Below are 22,822 nucleotides of genomic sequence, written 5' to 3'. Positions count from 1 at the left end.
ACCACATATTTTCTGAAAATCAGTCGAAAATGAAAGTAAATTTATGTAAAACATTTACGTATATTGATAAACATTAAAACATTGTGTTTTGACAGGTTTTTAACCTCAGCGGTCAATTGTATAAACAGTGGTTAATATTAACTTTAGTAATTTGATTAACGCAGTTATTTACATGGTAATGTTACCGCAAGATAATTGTATTTGTATAAACGATGGTTACTTTGTTTTAACCTAACCATGGAAATTTGTAAACTTAACACAGTAAAATTACAAATTGCGGTTCAAAGTCTTAAACTGCGGTTAAGAGGCGCGGAATACACATTAATTATTTAACAGTTAATTATATAGTTAAGAAACTTTGAACCCGAGTTCAAAGTGCCGTTTGCACATTAATTCCTCTCTTAACTATAGGGTTAAGAGACTTTGGACTGCGGTTCAAAGTCTTAAACTGCGGATTAAAGTCTTAAACTGCGGTTCAAAGTCTTAAACTGGGGTTCAGACGCGCGGAATGCACATTAATTATTGAACAGTTAACTATAAGGTTAAGAGACTTTGTTCAAATTGCCGTTTTCACATTTATTCCTTAAACTCGAGTTCAAGAGTTTAAACCGCGGTTCAGAGTGTGTCTAAAGATAGATACAAATCTCTTATCTACATAATTCAGAGACAACCAATCAGCGGAGCTCAAACCACAATTAGAAGGCAAATGTCAAGATTTCATTGGTCGTTTCTTAACTATATAGTTAAGAGACTTTGAACCATATATAAAGGCGCGTGAAAATTGTCTCCCCAAGATACCAAATGTAGTCATGAAGACGCGGGAACGACCTGTAACTAAACTACAACAACACACACACGTCTCCCCAAGAAAGAAAGTGTAAAACCAGAAATTGTCCTCCCTGTTCCCCCAACAACCAGGCATCTCGGTCAAACCACACAAACGCAGCCCCTTTACTACTATATTAAACTAAATTACCTTTAAAAACTAGTCTTACCCTTGCAACACCATTAAAACACCTGACAATATCCAATAGCACAACAGAGAGAGCCCATGTGAATTTACACCAAGACAGAGGGCAGTAGAGTAATATCTGTACTAATCTATGTTTATGTACTAACCAGTCCTCCGCGAGGGACGTTAAACGGGGGTGCAGTGTATCGGTGCTGTACACCGGGCACTTAAAAGAACCAGGGGCGCCTCTGGAATCGGGGCGCCCTCTGTATCCCGCTCGAACCCCCATTAACACCTCTTGGGGCGGAGAGCACAAAAACCACACACAAACCATAAGGAATAAACATGAATGCCAATAAGGATAATGCAAATCTAGAGATAATAGGAATACTGCAAAAACGATTTCGATAAAAGGCAAACCACTACATAATTCATAAAAAAAAAGCATCTAGACACATTAAGGTCTCATTGGCCATCGTGCTCTGATGTATAATATGACCTTATTTTCTCCCCTGAAGGGTCACAGGGGCAGGTCGATACATCTGTAGTCGCGAAGACGCTGGACGACCTGTAAATAAATCTCAAACACACACAAACCCTGGTTTAAGGAATTAATATGCAAACGGCACTTTGAACCCGGGTTCAAAGTCTCTTAACTATATAGTTAACTGTTAAACCGTGATTTAAGGAATTAATGTGCATTTCGCTTGCCATACAGCTTCTTCCGATTCAGATCGTGCTCTAATTATAGAAACTTTAGAAGGATACATATAATCGGTTTGCCTAAAATGAGGGGGAAAAGAGGACATAAAATTATGTTAAAAAGCACAACCAATTTTGACTGCAATATTCGTTCACATTACATTAACAAGCTTCGTATTTCATTTAAAGACAAGATAAGTATTGATGCAAAGCATCAAAGGGCGTCGGGAATTTCAGTGTAAAAGGCACTCAATGAAGTTACATGGAACGATTTTTTTCTACTGTAAATATTGATATATTTGCCGATTATTTTAAACAAAATAGAAAAAGATACTGCTATAACCATTATCTATGATTTTGTGTTATAACCCCCAAATAACAATTATCTATGATGTTGTGTTATAACCCCAAATAACCATTATCTATGATTTTGTGTTGTAACCCCCAAATATTTCATACCTAATTTTATTTACATTGGTTTCCTGTTGTTTTTTTTTACTGGCATCCGTGTGCAGTTTTCATTAATGGAACAGAACTGTGTAGGTTTTAAAAAATCTGCTTCATCTTGTAAGCGTAATTTCATATTTTTCTAAACTTCAATGGGAGATGATTCTGAACTTATTCTTACGTTGCTCATTTACGATAGGGTTTGAGTACTCATTGATATGAAAACACTGTAAAAGTTTTAATGTGTTAACGACCCCCACCCTCTCACACATATATTTCATGGGCATAATAAAAACAAAAAATGGTTACAATAAACAGCATATTTATTTAAACTAAAATGTCTACATCAAAACAAAAAGTTAACATAGAACACAAATAAAATAATTTGATTCTACTGGGACTCGAACCTTGTGCCCCTCACATGTGAAGCGAGCTTGTAACCACTACACTACGGAACCGCTTGAAAAATCACCTTCTAACTAAGATATTAATAAGTGACTGTAGTGTAACGGTTATCAATAAATAAATAAACTGTGTAATCGCTGTCGTCTTGTAAAATTGAAGAAAATATGCGTTAACCAAAACTCAAACAGCAAAAGTCTGCGCTATTGTTAGAAAAACCACAAAATAAATATAATTTGATTATGTTTTGTTTTTATACAAAACCAGAAAGTTTCACCGGTTCGCGTATTTGCCCAGTCCCTGTGATCTTTTATCATTGCCCAGTCCCTGTGATCAGTTATTAATTAAAAGAATTAGCTTTGCATTATTGGCAATAAATATTGTAGTAAATGTAATAGGCACAAATGCAGTACTTATTGACACTAATTTACACAAAAAATCACCACTATGCAAGATATTCTGACAACAAAAATATAAACATTGTTCCGTAAAATAACTTCTCCTCCTATAAGCGAAAAAAAAGTATTACATACGAGTCGCCGCACTTCGGTGCGACGCCAATAACATATATCACAATTAAACAATCTACAGAGCACAATTTTAGAAAAAAAAGAGTTATTGCATTTAATTTTATATCAGCAGATACACCAACACGATATTAAGTATACCCTCAAGGCGGGTTATTTTTTAGTCACTTTGCAATGTGTCCATCCGCCTGCCCCGCAACTAATTGCAACTGCCTCATGCACTGAAGGATTCTTTATAACTTGCCACATATGTTCTACAGGAGACGCGTCGCAGCGTTAAACAATAACGTTGCTTCTTTAGAGGTCAATGTATAGCGCTCAATTGTCAAAATAGAGAATGTTCCATTATTACTCAACCTTGCCTTGAAGGATTTTAAAATAAGGTATACACCCATACACAATGGTGTGTCACGCGCATGAACAAAGTGGTTACCAGAACAGAACAGAACATATCTTTATTTAACTCAAGTTACAATTGCAACATATGAGTATACAGAACAATATTGTCATATAAACATAATTTTCACATGACATGGTTAGATAAGATCTACTAAGAAAGATAAGTAACATACATTTTCCTAGGTATAATTATTTAGGGAATTGGAAAGGGGGGTGGGGTGTCCAGTTGATTTTTGACCTAGTTATTGGACTTTTACATGGGCGTAGTACATTTTAAATGTATAGTAACCTCAATTAATGAAACAGGCTATAGGTTACAAGCGCGTAGAGAAGTAATTGACCGTCAAGATCTATGCTAAACTTTAAAATCAAAGTACCGGGAAGCAATTCAAAGTCAAAATATGAACGGCTTATCTGCACTATTACTTGAACATGTATTAATTTAAATGACGTAATCAGAGTCGGCGATTATGAAGTTGTTGTCAACAGAGTCGGCGCAACGGTCGGCGATGATGAAGTTAATGTCGTCAGAGTTCAGAGTGGGTGATCACGTGACAAACAAGATGGCGACGTATATTCCGAAGCAGGTATTTTTCGTCGTTTTATACCCTGTATTACTTGTATTTTTTTTATTCCGCTCACTTTCCAGCCATATAAGGAAGAAAGTTACTGGCTTTTATTTCATAGTAATATTCGCTCTATATCTCGACTTTACTCGGTGCAAAATTTCTTAGCGGGATGACCTAATTAGGACTCCACTAAGAAAATTTGCGGGGAGTAAAGTCGAGATATAGAGCGAATTTAAATACGAATTAAACGCTTATCACCTTTTTACTGATAAGGCTGGAAAGCGAGCGTCATTTAACAAATAAACAGAGGTAATAAAGGGTATACAACGGCGAAAAATAGCCGTCTCGGTATGGACGTCGCGATCTTGACTATCACGTGTTTCCCCCCTCTGAGAGTTAGCGATGATTAAGTTGCTGTCTTCAGAGTCGGCGATGGTGAAGTCGATATCGTCAGAGTTAGCGATGATGAAGTTGTTGTCTTCAGAGTCGGCGATGGTGAAGACGATATCGTCTGAGTTACCGATGATGAAGTTGATGTCTTAAGAGCCGGCGATGGTGAAGTCGATATCGTCAGAGTTACCGATGATGTATTTGATGTCTTCAGAGCCGGCGATGGTGAAGTCGCTATCGTCTGAGTTAGCGATGATGAAGTTGCTGTCTTCAGAGTCGGCGATGGTGAAGTCGATATCGTAAGAGTTAGCGAGGATGAAGTTGCTGTCTTCAGAGTCGGCGATGGTGAAGTCGATATCGTTTGAGTTAGCGATGATGAAGTTGCTGTCTTCAAAGTCGGCGATGGTGAAGTCGATATCGTCAGAGTTAGCGATGATGAAGTCACTGTCTTCAGAGTCGGCGATGATGAAGTCTATATCGTCAGAGCAGAGCTCCAGATAAGGGCCGTACAGCCGTAAATACGCCTTTTCATGAATATTTACGCATTTATTTTTATAAACTGGACGTACAATTACGACATTAATATCCATTTTACGCATTTACGAAAAAATTCTGGCCGTACCGATACGTCTGCGTCAGCGCGGCGTGATTTGTTGGTCTCTAACCTAACGGCGCTTTTCGTTAATTTAAATTTCCGAAAAGTTGTAGACTGGGTTCATATATTATTGTCTATTCTGTCGCGTGATTTCCTGTAACTTGTAAATCCGTCAAAAACGATATGTCTGCGCGCAATTGAATGCCGGCTTAACCGAAAGAGGCTCAAAACAACACTTTGTTGTCATATAATGACTACATACGTTGTCTTCTAACCATCCTGACATTAAATCTGTAAACCCAGAAAATGACATTTTCGCCCCGATATTAAACGATTTGATTATATCGGTGGCGTAAAACGTTAGAAAACACGATGGGAAACGGATGAGACAGTGAAATAAGTGTTCATTTACTTAGCTTACTAGTTGGCTTGTGTTTTCTTGTCAAGAAAAATGAAGAAATAGTACTAGTCATGAGTTTTAATGTGCAGTTGTATTAGCATCATAATTCAGAATGGAAAACCTAATACAGTAACTGTTAAAGAAGCTACATATATTTATTTTAATTGCTGCAAATGTTTCTGTATCGTCAGTTATACACCCTTCAATATCCAAGAACACGGGTAGTACAGTACTACCTGTATTTTTGGATATGGTAGTACAGGTACTAACTGATTTTAAGCGTTACTCCTTTTCTTTCTGTCAGTGGCAGCACCGTTACTAATTTCACAAATCCTTATCTGGAGCTCTGTCAGAGTTAGCGATAATGAAGTTACTGTCTTCAGAGTCGGCGATTGTGAAGTCGATATCGTCTGAGTTAGCGATGATGAAGTTGCTGTTTTCAGAGTCGGCTATGGTGAAGTTAATGTAATCAGAGTAAGCGATGATGAAGTTGCTGTCTTCAGAGTCGGCGATGGTGAAGTCGATATCGTCAGAGTTAGCGATGATGAAGTTGCTGTCTTCAGAGTCGGCGATGTTGAAGTCGATATCGTCAGAGTTAGCGATAATGCCGTTGCTCTCTTCAGAGTCGGCGATGATGAAGTTGATGACGCCAAAGTTAGCGATGATGCCGTTGATGTCTTCAGAGTCGGCGATAATGAAGTTGCTGTCTTTAAACACGGCGATGATAAATATGACGACGTCAGAGTCGGTGATGATAAATGTTTTGGGTTACGTATCTTTAAACTTAAAATAATATTTGCAACTCCTCTTCCGTCATAAACTTAATGCGTTGTCATTTGCAGCACTGAAATGCATACAAAATAAAAAAGCCCAGTCATTCTTAATCCAGTCAAAGACCAGTCTGCTTTTGATCAATGATTGCACACAATCCAACGAAATCCTTCTCATGACCTTATATGCGGCCAACAAGACCACATACGTCCAAAATGGGCATGATAACCAGTATGCAACTAGATAACGACCGCGGGCTCCAAACATCACATGTGACCAATATTATATAACATATTAACTTCAATCGACGTCAAATATTTACGTTTGACCGATATGAGTTACTGTGGCTGAGAGCGGCCATATTGTGCATGTTATCAACCGCAGCGAACAAATCTACGGGAAATTGATAATATCTACAAACGTGCCAAAGTTTGTGGCGATGTTCCAAGGCTTTTTTCGTTGCCGGCGGGCAACATTAATGAAACTTCGCATACTTGTTTGGGAAAGCATATCTGAAGTGACGCCGACCCGACAAGCGCCAAAATCGGCGTTAAAATGCGGTTGAAGTGGCACCTAAAAACGCAAACGGCACGGTCATTTTATGTTATTCGCCAGACCTACGCTATTCGAGACGTTCTGGCGATCTCTACAAACATGTAAAGTTTGGCGGCAATATTCTAAGGCGTTCACGCGCTCCGCGTAAAGTGACGTGATAATAACCGTCGTGTGCGCAATTTTACGTTAATAGTTGAACCATCGTACTGAAATTAATAAAAAGTGTTTGGTTCAATGCGCCGAGCGTGTTTTAAGTAATAACTCAATATTCCAAGCATTCCTGAAGTGACGTCGACCCACCTATTTACTTCGACGATAAACATGACCTTGAGGAGGCACCTATCAATTCAAGACGCCTTTTGAACGGGAATGTATTTACTGTATTTCATTTTCTTTTCGGCAATAAACATATTTTCGCTAAATGACGTCATTCTCTGACCGGAAGTAAACAACCCGGGCTATTTTAATTTTGTGCTCCTTTGTTTTCTTCATTTTAGTTTTTATTTGATTCAAACATAAATTCATCATTATAAACATTAATGGATACTTAAAATCTTCGTAATGTTGCCACCTATATCTAGCCGGACAACACCTATGTCCGGAGAAACAATAATTAAGCTGGCTAGACAACATTATGAGTGTAATCATGATTTGAAATCCCAACCATGTAAGTTGCAAGTTGTAAGTGTAGTTAACATGTCATTTTAGAGACCTCTGTACTGTTACTAGACAGACAATTGTATTATATCAATTTATGATACATTTATTTACAAATATAAGTTGTGTTGTGCGCAATTAAAAAATAGGAAATGAACACGAGTGTTCAAACATTATTTTTCGTCGAATGAACATATTCTGAATTCAGTCCGAATTATCAAAATGTAATCAATAGATTCTTAGCTCTTTTTGTATGTGGCCAATCCAGATTATATCTAGCCAACTTCAAGTAGACCAGTTATTGTCTCTATTTTTCTGGTCAAGTTTTTAAATATTGTATATAGCATAACGCACTATGTTTATTACTGTTGATATTCATGTTAAGCTTATTGAACAAGAAGTGTCATAAAACAATAAAATGGCAAAAAGCTCAACACCAATCATAAACAAAATTTTGAAAATATTTGTTTTAGTACAGCCCTATCAACACGAGCCAATTCAGTGCCGAACTAATGTTACATGTCAAACAAGAAAGCCTGAAGACTATTGGAATCGAAACTTTGGTCGTCGACAAAGCAATCTTCATCGTGGCTTTTATTCCACTCAAACGGAACCCTACAAGCCTATTGGTGGAGATGTCATTCTGGACTCTTCTGAACTTTTTTTCTCATCATTCCCATCAGAAAGCATAGAACCAAAAGTATGGCATTGTTCTGTATTTTAATTACACTGATTTGGAAATGCGTCCAATACCCAGCATATTTGATAAATTTTACCTCATAAAATACTTGTAGGAGATATTTAACAGTAAATTCACACAAAACAGTGAGTTAACTCCTTTGAACATATCAGCTGGCTGGCAGATATGATCTTGTGGAAAATCCAACTTTAATTTCAGGCAAGGTATAATTACAGACGAGGAACCTTGAAATCATTGGATTTGGAGCCTAAAGTTGTGACAAAGTCTGATAAAAAGGTACTGTTGATTTTGCCAAGAAGGATTCTGAGAACAATACAGTGAATGTATTTATTCATTCTTTCGGTGTTCTTTGAGATCTTGTACACGTACCAAATGAGCAGCAAAACATTAGGCTGCAACAAATTGATAAAATGTTTGTCTTATTTGCCGCATCATAAATTCATAAAATGAAATAAAACAATTATAATACTTAAAATTTGGGTGCTTGGCCCAACATTGAATTTTTTTTAAACCAGTGTAGTTGTTTTTCTCTAATCATTTTGGATATGTCTTCATATTTTGAGACATTGAACTGTTCATTTTTCATAAAACAATTCAAGCTACAAAATCACAGTATTAAATAAGCCCAGTTGGATTAAAAAAATGTTCATCAACTTTAAAATCTACTTGTCAGAGTTGTTTTCTAAAATTGCACTTGTTCTGAACAAAAAGTAAATTGTCCTTAAAATGTAACATAATGTAAAATGTAAGTTTTCAGTAATTTTAAAATTTATATATAGTATTATTTTCACAGAATTCTAATTTTTTAAATCATTTATTTGTATAAACGTAGCATGACTAGAAGAGTGGCTCCTTATGTTGATCAAATATCATTCAATATAATTATATTATATTATACAATAATATCAAATGACTGACATTGTGACCTATCATTTCACTCTATACAATAGCAAATGATAATGTTATTTGCAATGTAGGGACATTTATAGTTTAACAGCCATTTAATGTGCATACAAACTTTTTCATCTATAAACAAACAAAACTGCCTAGAACTTCGGAAAGAGTGTAAATGAGTTATGTATAAATAAACCTGCAGTGATTTTTTCCTTCTTTATGAATTATCAGTAAAAGGCACTTTTCCTATTAAGAAAAAAAAAGAGTACAAAATTCCCAATTGCAGTCTGAAAACCTCCCAAAATAAAGGTAAATTGTGTCAATTCAGTTCCAAAAGCTCATAATATCTGAAAGTAAACAAATACTATTAGCAATCAAACTAAACATTTGAAGTAAAAAGGCATCTAAAAGAGTATTTAAATGGATTTTTTCAATTAAGTACCAATAGACCCGTAGTTCTCAATCTGAAGATTGCAGGATACTAATTTTTCCAATTTTAAGCAAATATTTTCCCAATTGGTGTGGTGCCTACAGGTACTTTTCCAAATTTGACAACAAAAACACTGGTTGATGAACATACCATGAATAAAATGTAAGCGAGAATGCTCCAGTGTTGTAAAACGAACTTTATCATATTTATATGTACAGTATAATATAGAGCAGTGTTGAAGTATTGAAATACCTAGCGCTTAATCGATTAAAAATGTTAACTTAAAGTTTTGGAAGTTAATTCCAGCCAAAAAACTGGATTTGTTAACCAATTTTCTTTGTAGTTTTGCGAAAATTGAGACCTTTAATATAGAAACTGTCTTGTCGAAATAGCAGATACTAAACTTTATTGTCCTGACATATCATGTTTGTACCCGACAATAGGACTAATGTTAATGTCAAGCCGTGGCTATTGCAGTCTGAGAGCTCGAGCCTTACAGGGTCAGGCCTCCAGGAGTGCTATAGTTCAGCGGGATATGACGATATACGGCGACTCCTGAAGGAGTCCAGACAGAGAATAACCATGGTGAAGGGAGGAATGCCCTATGAGGAACACATCAAGGCTGGGGAGGTAGAAGCTGGCTCGTGGAAAATGGGGTTAAATGCATGTGTGTTAAGTGTTATCCCACATCAGCCTAGGGAATAATCTAGAATTTACTACCTATGGGTCCCTGAACTCGCAGATTTTAGACCAATGAGTCCCAGGCCAAAATTAATGAGGCCACCTTGAAAAAGAATGGGTCCCAAATTTTGAAAGATACCAAGTAGTGAAGAAAATGACACTAGCTCAATAACTATATTTTGCCTTAAACTTTTAATAATCTCAAAAACAGTGAATTTTGAAACCAAAAAAAAACAAATTCATGGTTATCATTATATTGTTTGCCTTCACATAAGCTATAACAGTGTCTGTTACATGAATGTAGCCTGTTACAACATTTCAACTTGATTCAAGTCAATGATAATATTATTGTAAGCATCCAAATTGCGAGCCTGATAATATTATTGTCAAAGTCCGAATTGTGAGCCGTTGACCTACCGTTATTAAAGTTTAGAGTTGTTTGTATTGGATCTAGCTTCAACACCTTATTTCGGAGGCATTATTTCTGTATTATTTATGACTAAGTTACAAAAAGTTAAAGCAGGCATTGATCTGGGGACTCCGAAAATATCAGAACACACTCTATTTAAAAGGTCGATTCTAATTGGTTTATTACAGCAGCGGCTGGACTAGAGCCAATCAAAAGACTTGTTGAAGTCTTTAAGCCTCATTCGTTTAAACTCAGCATTCATTGCTACACTTTTGACTCGTACCCTAGATGGTTTGTACTTATCGGGATTCGCGTATGCGTTAACAGATTCGTTTCAGCAATGCATCAGAGTGGACGCACATATTTCAAAACTATGCGTCTATTTCGATATTTGTGCGTCATAGACGGGGGACGCGAATGTAGATTACTCCCTGCATCAGCCTGTGCAGTCTGAACAGGCTAATCAGGGACGACACTTTCCGCCTTGACAGAATTTTTGTTAAGAGGAGACTTCATATAAACAAAAAATGCCATAAAATATTTGAAATAATACCTTAACCCTTTCCAGCTCATAACTTAAGCAAAGTGAAAATGGCTATAGCCAACCAGCTTTAGACCAGAACAGCCTGTTAGTAACTCACAGTCTGTTCAGGTTCTATGCTGTTTGCCTTTCAGTATCTTAGGGTAAGAAATGAAGCCTTTAAAACTTGAATCAGTAAGAAAAGTCTTAAATGTAATTTATCTCATTTATGCCTAGCGTCTAGAAAAAAGGCCTTGGCAAACAGCGGAGACCAAGATGAGACACTGCATGATGCAGCGTCTCATCAGGGTCTGCGCTGTTTGCTTAAAGAAATTTATGTAAGAAATATTCTAAATATAGAAAAAAATATTCTTAACATCCCTAATTTTGGAAATAAATTGATCCAATTTAGAAGGATGGGAGAGTCCACTAGGCATAAATGGGTTAAGCATTTTGAATGACTTCTATTTCCCAGGACCGCAGCAAGAACATTGTGGATATGGGCAGGCCTCCGCCAGACTCTGGGATGGTGCTTCAGAGTGTATCCTCCATCAATATCGGAACTTTCAAACCCAGCAACTCAAAGACTTCCTCCAGGAAAACAAGTGGACACTATGGTATATGTTAGCCTCAGTTTGGGAAAACTGGGCTTAATGCAGACAGCACAGGCTAATCAGGGACAAAACTGTCCACTTTTAATGATTTGTTTGTCCCCAACCGGTGAAACCGGAATCAAAGATGGTGAAAGAATGGCCTTAGAAATAATATCCTGACCAATCCCGTCATCAGTTATGTGGCCTGGCTTGGTTTCAAACTTGATACCTCTTGGTTGAAGTCCTACACTTTACCAACTGAGAAACCTGCTTTGACTAATTAATATGGTAGAAGTAATGTAATAGAAAAACCAGTTACACTGGCAAATATTTTTCTATGATTACTTTTTATAGATTAACCCCAGGAGGATTAATGCCTGTATTCAAATCATGAGTGTTCTGAGAAAACTTGGCTTAATGCATGTGTGAGTAAAGTGAGCAGTCCGCATAGGCTAATCAGGGACAACACTCTCCGCCTAAACTTGATTTAAAGTAAGGAGGGACTTTATTGAACCTTAAAATTCCATTAAAGCGGAAAATGTCGTCCCTGATTAGCCTGTGCAGACTGCACAGGCTTATCTGGGACATCACTTCAGGCACATGCACTATAGCCAGTTTTCTCAGAATACGACACATATAATCTCTTGTAAGAAAAAACCTATTTTGCATTAGGAATTTGTCTGTTAAAAAGACCCAGATAATTTAGAAAAATCAAAAAAATCACAGCTTCCTTTTATGGCTGATCCTTGGGAACAAATGAAAACTTTGAGAGAAACCTTTTCTCTACAGACTATAGAGGAAAATTTGAATGTAAGCCCGCATCGTCAGGATAACGTTGAGTGTATTGTTAAGGTGCCGACAAGACATGCGTGAATAAAGAGGAGGGGCGGGGTGTTTCAAGGGCCTCCACTCCCTACAGTCTTCTGGGCTCGACCCGTAACGGCGTCATGGCTCCACCATCCAGAGAGAGGAGCTCTAGCAAGATGTCCCCGCTTACTGTCAGCAGCAGAATAGCAGCCATGTGAGAGAATATTGTGTGTTTGGCAATGTCCCTCTTGTCACTATAGTAGGATTCATAGAGATAATAACTGAGGTTTGAAAAGATTTCAAACATAATTGATATTGCAATAATGTACCTAGCTTTCTGGGTGGCTGAACAAAATGCGGATGTTTTAAATTTAAAAGAGTTTTGTTTTTTTTAAATAATAAACTATGCTCCATGGTGTGTTTTATTTAGATTTTCCTCATCAATTGAGTCGCGTTCTGAGAAAACTGGGCATAATGCATGTGTGTAAAGTGTCGTCCCAGATTTACCTGTGCAGTCCGCACAGGCTAACTGTGCAGTCTGCACAGGCTAACTGTGCAGTCTGCACAGGCTTATCAGGGAAAACGCTATCCGCCTAAACTTGATTTTAGGTAAGGAGGGACTTCCTTGAAACTATAAATACCATAAAAGCGGAAAGTGTCGTCCCTGATTAGCCTGTGCGGACTGCACAGGCTAATCTGGGATGACACTTGATGCACATGCATTATGCCCAGTTTTCTCAGAACGCGACTCAGTTGAATAATTATCATGAGTCATGAATGCGTCATCATGTTTCCCAGTATATCTTGTATGTTCAGTTGTCAGAGGAAGGAGAGACAGTTTCGAGACCACTTGCTGTACTTACAGTCTGTCAACTCCATACTAACAGCACTGCACAATATGAAGTTAAAAGACATACGGTCAAAGGTCAGTTACAACATTAAAGATCCATGATTTCCAAAGGTCAGTGTGCTGTTTAAAGGTGAGAGATTGCCTGGACATCCGAGGTCAAAGGTCAAATGTCTGGATGGAGGGCAAAAGAGAGTTTGAAGGTCAAGGACTAATGTCTGAACGTGTTTTGGTATAGGGAATTATCAAATATCAAGGTTAACTTGTGTATTGAGTTAAAAAATAACATAGATAAAAATGGGTTTAATTAAGAGACATATTGGTTAATTGGTTTGCCATATACTAGGACACATGAAAAAAAATTGTGTAAGTTGAGCTGACATATTCAGTTTTGTATCTACAAACTGCTTTAAGTACCCCTTACACTTGGGATATAGAACTATTGAATGAACTTACAAAATATAAATAATTGATTGAAGACTTCAACACTGTAAACAAATGACTGCATGTATTAATAAATAAATATGAGTTTTAAAAGGTAAATATTTTTCCGTTTTGGATGTGGTATACGGTGATTCTGCCTCCCTCTAAAGTCCCCTCTGATATGACCCGAGTTCTGAGAAAACTGGGCTTAATGCATGTGCGTGAAGTGTCGTCCCAGATTAGCCTGTGCAGTCTGCACAGGCTAATCAGAGACGACCTTTTCCGCTTTTATGGTATTTTTAGTTTCAAGAAATCCCTCCTTACTGACAATCACGTTTAGGCGTAAAGTGTTGTCCTTGATTAACCTGTGCAGACTGCACAGGCTAATCTGGGACGACACTACGCACATGCATTTAGCCCAGTTTTCTCAGAATGCGACTCATATGAATGTTTATTGTTAAGGTGCCACTCTCCAAAGAAGTTGTGGAGCGCTTACAGAAGGAGGGCCCATGTCTGACCTGCAAGGACGATGAGAGGGGAAGCAAAGGCCCCTATAATGTGTATGTTGTGCTAGCTTTACCCTGACCATTCAGTTATGCACTTGGACACCTTTGTAGTCCCTTAGAAAATCAAATAAAATTATAGACATTTCTTATGCGATCACGGTGGCTTCATTTCCAACAATAAAGGTACTGATGAGTAGTAAACAGCACAAATTCTGAACAGACTGCTAGTTACTTACAGGCTGCTCTGGTTGTATGATGGTTGCATAGAGTCGTTTACCGGTACACTTTGCCTCTTAGTGGGATAGTGGTCATTACCAATCACGTAGTGTGCTTAGTAATGAAAACTTATTTATCTGCCAAAATCAGATTTTTTCCAGAGGTTTTGAGATTTTTCAGAAAATGTATATAATGATTATCATGAATTGACTATTGTTTTGATGGGCAGTTTTATGGCAACACCTGGGGAGGGGCGGCTTTTGGCGCTCTATTCTGTACAGTTTTCAACACATTTTTATCAAACTTTCTAAAATGTTTGTTTACATAATATATAAAGCAGCCAATCAAACCAGGCACTGGTTTTATTGCTCTCTTATTTATAGAAAAAAACACTATATTTCTGCTCTTAAACATGTTCAGTTTTCATATAATCCTCATAACTTTTTCTAGAAATGTTTCTTGACATAAAATGAAGGAAAATTATAATAATCAGCGTATTTGCACCTGGCTGTTCAGAACTATTGTTTATTAATTGTTCAAAAATTGCTTAATTTGCAGTTTCCCATCTCTGACACTTACAGTTTTCATTTAATCTACTAAACTTTCTGTCAATGTTTGCTGACATAATGGATGCCAAGCTTGGTAATCAAGGGCAGGCACCAAGCAATTGAGATTTATTACCTTTTGTTAATGCAAAAAATTGCGAATTCTGCTGCTTTTGCTCTCTTTCTCCAACAGTTTTACCCGAATCTTCACCGAAGTTGCTGAGATAAAATCGAGACCAAGTTTTATAATGATAACCAGTCAATTTGCACCAGGAACTAAAGAATTATTGCGGTTTATTTATACTAAGTTGAGATTATTCTGTTTTTATTCTCAAAATCCTTCATTTTTCACTTAACTTTCACAGGGCTCGAAATTAACACTCGCACACTCGCAAAATGCGAGTGAAAAATACGGATTGCGAGTTAAGTTTTAAGCCACTAGTAATTTTTTGCGAGTAAAGAAATAGTGAAAAAAAAGAAGTAATATTGCTAAATATGCTTGACGTTTTGAACGCTAAACCGTAGGTCATAGAACGTCCATATACCCGTATGCGGAAGCCCGCACCTTGTATGTAGACTGGTATACTTATAGTACAGATACGCGGATGGTATTGGTACAGAGAACGTTAAACAGTATACTAATTCAAACGTGTTCATTGAACTTGAACAGACATGGTGTCGAAGCGAAAAATAACTATTTTCTTTTTGCTAACAGGCGTAAATAACAATACGAAAGATAAAGCAAAGTTAACCATTGAGTTAAAAAAACCAAAAACGTTAAATTATGTTTCCAGCAAAATTTTCGAGAATGTTTTTGATTTTGCGAGTTGGTATTAAAGCTGCTCGCAATGTTTTGCAAGTAGAAAAAAAAGTTAAATTCGAGCCCTGCTTCACCAAACTTGTCTGAAATGTTTTTGACTTAAAATGGAGGCCAAGTTTGTCAAGCAAATGCACAACATGCTTTTTAGAGTAATTGCCCCTTTTTTCTACAAATACGTCAAAATTGGCAGTTTCCACTCTCTTACTCACAGCTACACTTTTTTATAAAATCTCCACCAGATTTTAAGCAGATCATCATTGAAATTTAATTTCGGCCATGTTTGTTTAACAGCCAAAAATTCAAATATAATTTCAGTTCCCTTAATATCTTTTTCACAGGATCGTCAATTAAACTTTTTATGCTCCCCCAAAATTTATTTTGGGGGGGGGAGCATATAGTGGCCGCTTCGTCTGTCCATCCGTGTGTCCGTCCGTGCACAATTTTTTCCGGGCTATTTCTCAGCAACTAATGACCGGAATTCAATGAAACTTTATGGGAAGCTTCACTACCAAGAGGAGATGTGCATATTATCAGCGGGTTCTGGTCGGATGATTTTTAACAGAGTTATGGCCCTTTGAAATTTTCTAAAAAAAATTCTTGTCCCCCCAACTACTGTGTCCTCAAGACGTTTCCTTTTATCTGAATATATAGTGCAATATTGTGACAAAAAAAACCTTTGGGGAGCATCACCCGTCCCCGACGGTTTCTTGTTAGATATAGGATTTATTAGCTCACCTGAGCGATAGCTCGAGGTGAGCTATTGTGATCACTCAGCGTCCGGCGTCCGTCCGTCCGTCCGTATACAAATTTGTAAACATCTTCTTCTACTAAACCATTGAGCCAATTTCAACTAAATTTCATGTGGAGCATCCCTAGGTCATGGGACAAAAGAATTGTTAAAAAAAATTTGATCACATAACCAAGATGGCCGCCATGACCATATATGGTAAAAACCTTAAAAAATCTTCTTGTCAGAAACCGCTCATCAGATTTTCAAAAAATTTCACAGGGATGACCTTTGAGGGCTCCCCTGAAAAAGTTGTTCAAAAAAATTTGATTCGTCAAAAAACATGGCCGCAGGAGCTCGTTGAACTTTGCATGTTTATTCGTTTTTGCCTATTTTGTGAAAACTTTCAAAAATCTTCCACATTTTTTGTCCGATCCTTTCCAAATTTGCACAGTGTCTTTATATCAATGAGGACACAAACCCTACAAAAAATAAGCATTATTGGTCCATGAAGTACAGAATTACCTCCCCTTGAATTGAGAAAATGGTGTTTATGCAATACAGTCCAAATTTTTCATCCAATTCTTTCCAAACTTGTAAGGATTTAGCATGGTTCAAACAAGGGAAACAACTACGGTTTATGCATGTTCTTTTTATTACAGATTTGCCTCCCTTTAATTCATTCAAAATCTCATTTTACAGCAGAGATTCCAAATCTGACCTGTAAATGAGCCCCATATTTACTGCTGGTGCTATGTTACCTTTTCCCATTTGATCATTCTTAAGTATTGGTCTTGTAATGCTGCTACTGCTACTACTACTGCTACTGCTACTCCTACTACTACTACTACTACTACTACTACTACTACTTCTACTACTACTACTACTACTACTACTTCTACTACTACTACCACTACTACTACTACTACTACTACTACTACTACTACTACTACTACTACTACTACTACTACTACTACTACTACTACTAACTCACTACTACACGACATAGTACTACTACACCACCACCACCACCACCACCACCACACCACCACCACCACAATCACCAGTGACTAACACTATTACACAATGGCTGCTACTACACTTACACTACCACTAGGACCACTACATACTACACACATACACTCCTACTGCGGACGACTAACCTACAACTACTTACTTTATCTCGACCATACTTACTCCCTCATGAAGCTACACACTGACTTACTCTGTGACTCACGACTACGTACTACTCTACTACGACGACCGTACTACCCCCTCACTACAACTAACACAGTAGATACACACCAATCTTACAACATGTCTAATACTACTTATCACCACCACCACAGCCCAACACCACCACCACTGCCAAAACAAGGCACTACCAATAGAACAACCTTCTGTAGACAATAGAGGTCACAGTTTTCATCCAATCTTTATGAAATTTGGTCAGAATGTTTATCTTGATGAAATCTGGGTTGGGATTTTATTTGGGTCATCTGGGGTCAAAAACTAGGTCACTAGGTCAAATAATAGAAAAACCTTGTGTAGACATTAGAGATCGCAGTTTTCATCCAACCTTTATGAAATTTGGTCAGAATTCTTGATGAAATCTGGGTGGGATTGTATTTGGGTCATCTGGGGTAAAAATCTAGGTCAAATAAATAGGAAAACCTTGTGTTGACAATAGAGGTCACAGTTTTCATCCAATATTTATGAACTGTGGTCAGAATGTTTATCTTGATGAAATCTGGATTGGGATTGTATTTGGGTCATCTAGAGTCAGGAACTAGGTCACTAGGTCAAATCATAGAAAAACATTGTGTAGACAATAGAGGTCATAGTTTTCATCTAATCTTAATGAGTCAGGTGAGCGATTCAGGGCCATCATGGCCCTCTTGTTTATTTTTATACTATGACAGTAAATTGCTGTCCATGGCCTTGTTACAAAATTATGTTTCCATGAAAACGTATCAAAATTTTCTTCAATTTATTTTGTTGTTCATTAACAAAAATAATCACAACTTAAATGTTTTCAACTTTAATGTGACTTCTTGAATTTGAATGTTAAATAGTCTAAATTTGCAATTATTCTTCCATTTAATAAACTGTTAAATGACTCTGTATGTAAAGTTTTTTACGAAGAAAATAAAAGTATGCAGTCATAAAGAACTGCAAAGTGTAACCAGTATACCTGAATTCAGCCCAAGAGCAATCAGGCAGCGAACCTCAGTCGTAGACGTGGACAACGAGAGCAATACTAGCGAGCGGGGAACCACCAGACAGTCGATTGTGGGAGCCAGCAGGCGGGCTAATCCACTAGATATGGGCAAGGGCTTTGGAAGAAGGTAATTAATCAGAAATATGGCATTCAAGATTTTCACTTGGAAAACGGGTTTTTATGCCCCTGGATAAAATGATCCTGGGTAAATTGTTTTTGGCCTGTCTGTCTGTCATTGTATGTGTTTGTCTGTGTGTGTGTCCCAAAACATTAACCTTGGTAATAACTTTTACAATATTGAAGATAGCAACTTGATATTTGGCTTGCATGTGTATCTCATGGAGCTGCACATTTTGAGTGGTGAAAGGTCAAGGTCATCATTCATGGTCAAAGGTTAATTATATGGCTTCAACCGGGTTCTCAGCCAACCTGGAAATCAAGGTTTTAATGTGGTAGTGGTTCTTTGCTTATGAACTAGAACATGTCTGTTTGGTTCAGTCCTTTAATAAAGTCTGATAAAATTAAACAACAATAATGATGACGATGTCAACGTAAAACATACATTATTGCGGCAAAATACATTGACGTCGCAAATACTTAACATTCTGGGGGCCGCTAAAAGAATTCAATCACAATTAAATAATGTCACTAATACACATAGTTTGTCTATACATTGATGTCTATTTAGTGTTCATTGTCACTTATAACCTCCAACGGATAGAGCTTCACAATAGGCCTTGTCGTGACTCTCTGTGTGGTTCTGACATGTGCAGCTCGTGTTAGACCATCTCTTCCAGTGATGAGCTCCTGTACGACTCCCAGTTTCCACTCGCTGCGGGGACATTCGTCGTGTATCTTCACCACATCTCCCACAGCAATACTCTGCAATGTCGTCCCAGTGAGTTTGTGAGATTCGCGTAGAGCAGTGAGGTACCCTGTTCGCCAGCGTTTCCAAAACTGATTAAGGACTTTGTTTTGCTGCTTTACACGTTTACGGTATAAACTGCCATTTTCTTTTCAACTTGAATTTCGGTATCTATCGCTATGTACTTGTATGGAAGCGACGTTATTCTCCGACCGTAAACAAGGTGCGATGGTGTTAGAGGTACCAAATAATTGCTGCATGAGGATAGCTGTGTTAACGGTCTGTCGTTCAACATGGCTTCTATTTCGGTCACAACCATATGCAATGTTTCCATATTGACGAGTGAGCGACCAAGCACTTTTTTGAGCGCAGATTTCGTCAGTCCAATAAGGCGCTCCCACCATCCTCCATACCACGGTGCGCGTTTCGGAATGAAGTGCCATTCTGTCCCTTTATGGCTGAGGAGCTCCTTGACTGCAGCTGACTCGAATAGACGCCTGAGCTGATGTGACGCGCCCAGGAAGTTGGTTGCATTATCGGACATCTTCAGAATGCTTGCATGAAGGAATCTTGTGAGAGATCCTGAACAATCTGAAGGTGAATGGCCCTGGTGCTGGCACAAGTAAATAAGCAGATATATACTTTCGTTTGGCATCCGGTTCGATCTCTGACGTTAAGGGCACCTGTTAAATCTACACCCGTCAGGCTAAATGGCGAAGACTCTTCAATTCTGTACTTTGGTAATGGTGGGGACTCCACAGGCTTGTAGGATTTGACTTGAACGCGTTTGCATATAACACATTTTCGCAGAACCGAACGAACACACTGTCGTATGGCAGGAATCCAGTACTTTTGTCTTATCTGCGTGGCCGTTGTGTTTGTCCCGGCGTGTAACTGATTTTCATGGGAATCCTGCACTATTAGATTCGTGAGTTTATGCTGTCTTGGTAAAAGGTATGGGAATCTGGTGACGTCAGCAACAGATGCCTTGTGAATACGGCCGCCGCATCAAATAATCCCTGTATTGTCTACGAACAACCTCAGCTGTCTTACAAGAGGATGTCGATTGGGAGTCTTAGATTTCAAACTTGTTATTTCCTCAACAAATGATGACCCCTGGCAGGCTAACAACCATCTTTGTTCGGCGACTTCAATTTCCGTCGATGTTAATACGCCAGTGATTTTTGTACTTGATTGTCTACAGTTTGAAATAAATCGACGTACATAGGCTGTGACGCGAAGCAAAGTTGAATATTTGCTATACTTCTCTATGATTATCACTTTTTCCATTCCTTCTTGTGATTGACAGCTCAAGTGAATTGAACGTCCTTGCTGACTGGTGTTTGTTGTCTTCTTCTAGAGGCAAAGGGTCACATGGTTGTCGTTTCCATACTGGCCATTTATCCTTACGCGTGATCCAAGATGGTCCGTTGTTCCAGAGTGTGTTGTTTGTAAACTGTGATGCAGGGATGCCGCGGGTTAGAAGGTCGGCGGGGTTGTCGTCAGGTTGACAATATTTCCATGTATAGTCTTCTGTCAGCAAATGTATTTCTTGAACTCTGTTTTTCACAAATCGATTGAATGGCTCCGATGTTGACAACCAATTTAATACAATTTGGCTGTCTGACCAGAGTGTTATATCGCAAATATTGAGGGCTTTCCGCAAGTGTGTCGCGAGTCGAGCACCAATCAAAGCGGCCATCAGTTCAAGTTGCGGTAGAGTCATTTTTCTTTACTGGTGCAATTCTGTTTTTCGCCATAGCAAGGCTGGCTTCCGTTTCGCTGATAATGTACGCTGCTGCCCCGTATGATCGATTACTAGCATCAACGAAAACATGGAATCACATCTTGGAACTTGAACTGCAGTACTGCCTTGAAAATGAAAAGTTGGTGACAGTATACAATGGAAGCGGCACATCCCGATCGACCTTGTCTCTCCAAAGTTTTTGAAGCAGAAGCATGGCTCTCACAGTTACAGGACTTAATAACCCAAGTGGATCGTAGATCTGTGATGAGTATTGTAGGATATCTTGCTTGGTCAACTTGTGCAACGTTGGTATTTCACGATGCATGAATGACATGGTATCTTCTCCCGGTGTCCAGCGCATGCCAAGTACTTTTGTCACCTCATCTGCATCGAGCACACCTTCTGTTGTGGCGATTTCTATTAGGGTTTTACTGTTGGATGTCCACGACAGCAGATTCAAACTGGCCCTATTCATCAAAGCTCGGGCATTTCGGAAGTAGTTGACAAGTTCAGATTGTTGACTAAAGCTCGATAGGACATTGTCAACATAAAAATCTTCTCTCAAAGTGTGTGATGCAGGATTGGTCTTGTTCTCGTCTAGATGTTTGAGAAGTGTCGCTTTCAGTATGAAGGGTGATCACGTCGCGCCAAATAATACAGTTTTGAAGCGGTAGCTGCTTAAAGGGGACTCTGGATCGCTCGGGTTACTCAACCACAGGAATCGTGTAGCATCGCAATCATTTTCATGCAAGCCCACATGCAAAAACGCTTTTTCGATATCTGTGCTGACTGCATATCTATGTAGGCGAAATCGCAGTAAAATTGATGTCAAGTTGTTGAGTACAGGAGGTGTTGACTCTAGGCAGTCATTAAGGCTCGGCTGGTCGGGGGACTGTTTACAGCTGCAATCGTAAACAATACAAATGGGCGTTGTTGAAGACTCTTTCATGACTGGGTGGTGAGGAATGTAATGAACGATTGAAGAAGATGGTGCGCTTTCGTCTATTTGTTCAATAAATCCTCTTTCCTGTTGTTCGGCAATGATGTCGCTATATTTCTGAAGCATTTCTGGTTTCCGGCTTAACCTTCAAATCGTACTCTCTGTTCTTTCTTTAGCTACGTAGTAGTTTGATGGTAATGGCTCATGGTCATTTTTCCACGGTAGAGACGCTGTGTATTGGTTATCAGAGTATTTGATGGACGTCTGTTGATAAGTATTTAAGCGGTCTCGTTTTCTCTGGCTCATCTATTGGTGGAATGATCCCCAGGCTTTCTAAAGACCAAAATCGTTCAAGTAAACTTGCTTCGTTTGCACGCGAAGTAATTACGTTGAAAACGTGACAAACTTTTTTCGCCTGCGTCGACTGATCCAGATAACAGGTATCCTATTTTCGACCTTACTGCAGTAGGGACCTTTCCTCGAATTACTTTGTCTTTGATTATGTACCAGTAGTGGTCAGCGCCTATCAGCAATGAAATGTGGAAATCTTCACGTTCAGTTACTG

General features: G+C 38.3%; 1 protein-coding gene across 2 annotated transcripts in view; it reads left to right on the top strand.

Annotated features, from left to right (window-relative positions):
* Positions 1-7,134: 7,134 nt before the first annotated feature.
* The window catches only part of LOC127856981 (uncharacterized), a 50,387-nt gene continuing 34,699 nt past the window's right edge, over positions 7,135-22,822 (top strand). For both annotated transcript variants that reach the window (XM_052393210.1, XM_052393209.1), the window contains exons 1-9: positions 7,135-7,376; positions 7,840-8,066; positions 8,265-8,342; positions 9,868-10,020; positions 11,476-11,617; positions 12,446-12,614; positions 13,217-13,325; positions 14,133-14,230; positions 18,689-18,832. In XM_052393210.1, the coding sequence (XP_052249170.1) occupies positions 7,271-7,376; positions 7,840-8,066; positions 8,265-8,342; positions 9,868-10,020; positions 11,476-11,617; positions 12,446-12,614; positions 13,217-13,325; positions 14,133-14,230; positions 18,689-18,832 (1,226 nt within the window). In that variant the 5' untranslated portion in view covers positions 7,135-7,270. The remainder of the gene's footprint in view (positions 7,377-7,839; positions 8,067-8,264; positions 8,343-9,867; positions 10,021-11,475; positions 11,618-12,445; positions 12,615-13,216; positions 13,326-14,132; positions 14,231-18,688; positions 18,833-22,822) is intronic.

This window comes from Dreissena polymorpha, chromosome 14 (assembly GCF_020536995.1).
Source record: "Dreissena polymorpha isolate Duluth1 chromosome 14, UMN_Dpol_1.0, whole genome shotgun sequence".
Lineage (NCBI taxonomy): Eukaryota > Metazoa > Mollusca > Bivalvia > Myida > Dreissenidae > Dreissena > Dreissena polymorpha.
This window is presented reverse-complemented; position numbering and strand designations above follow the sequence as displayed.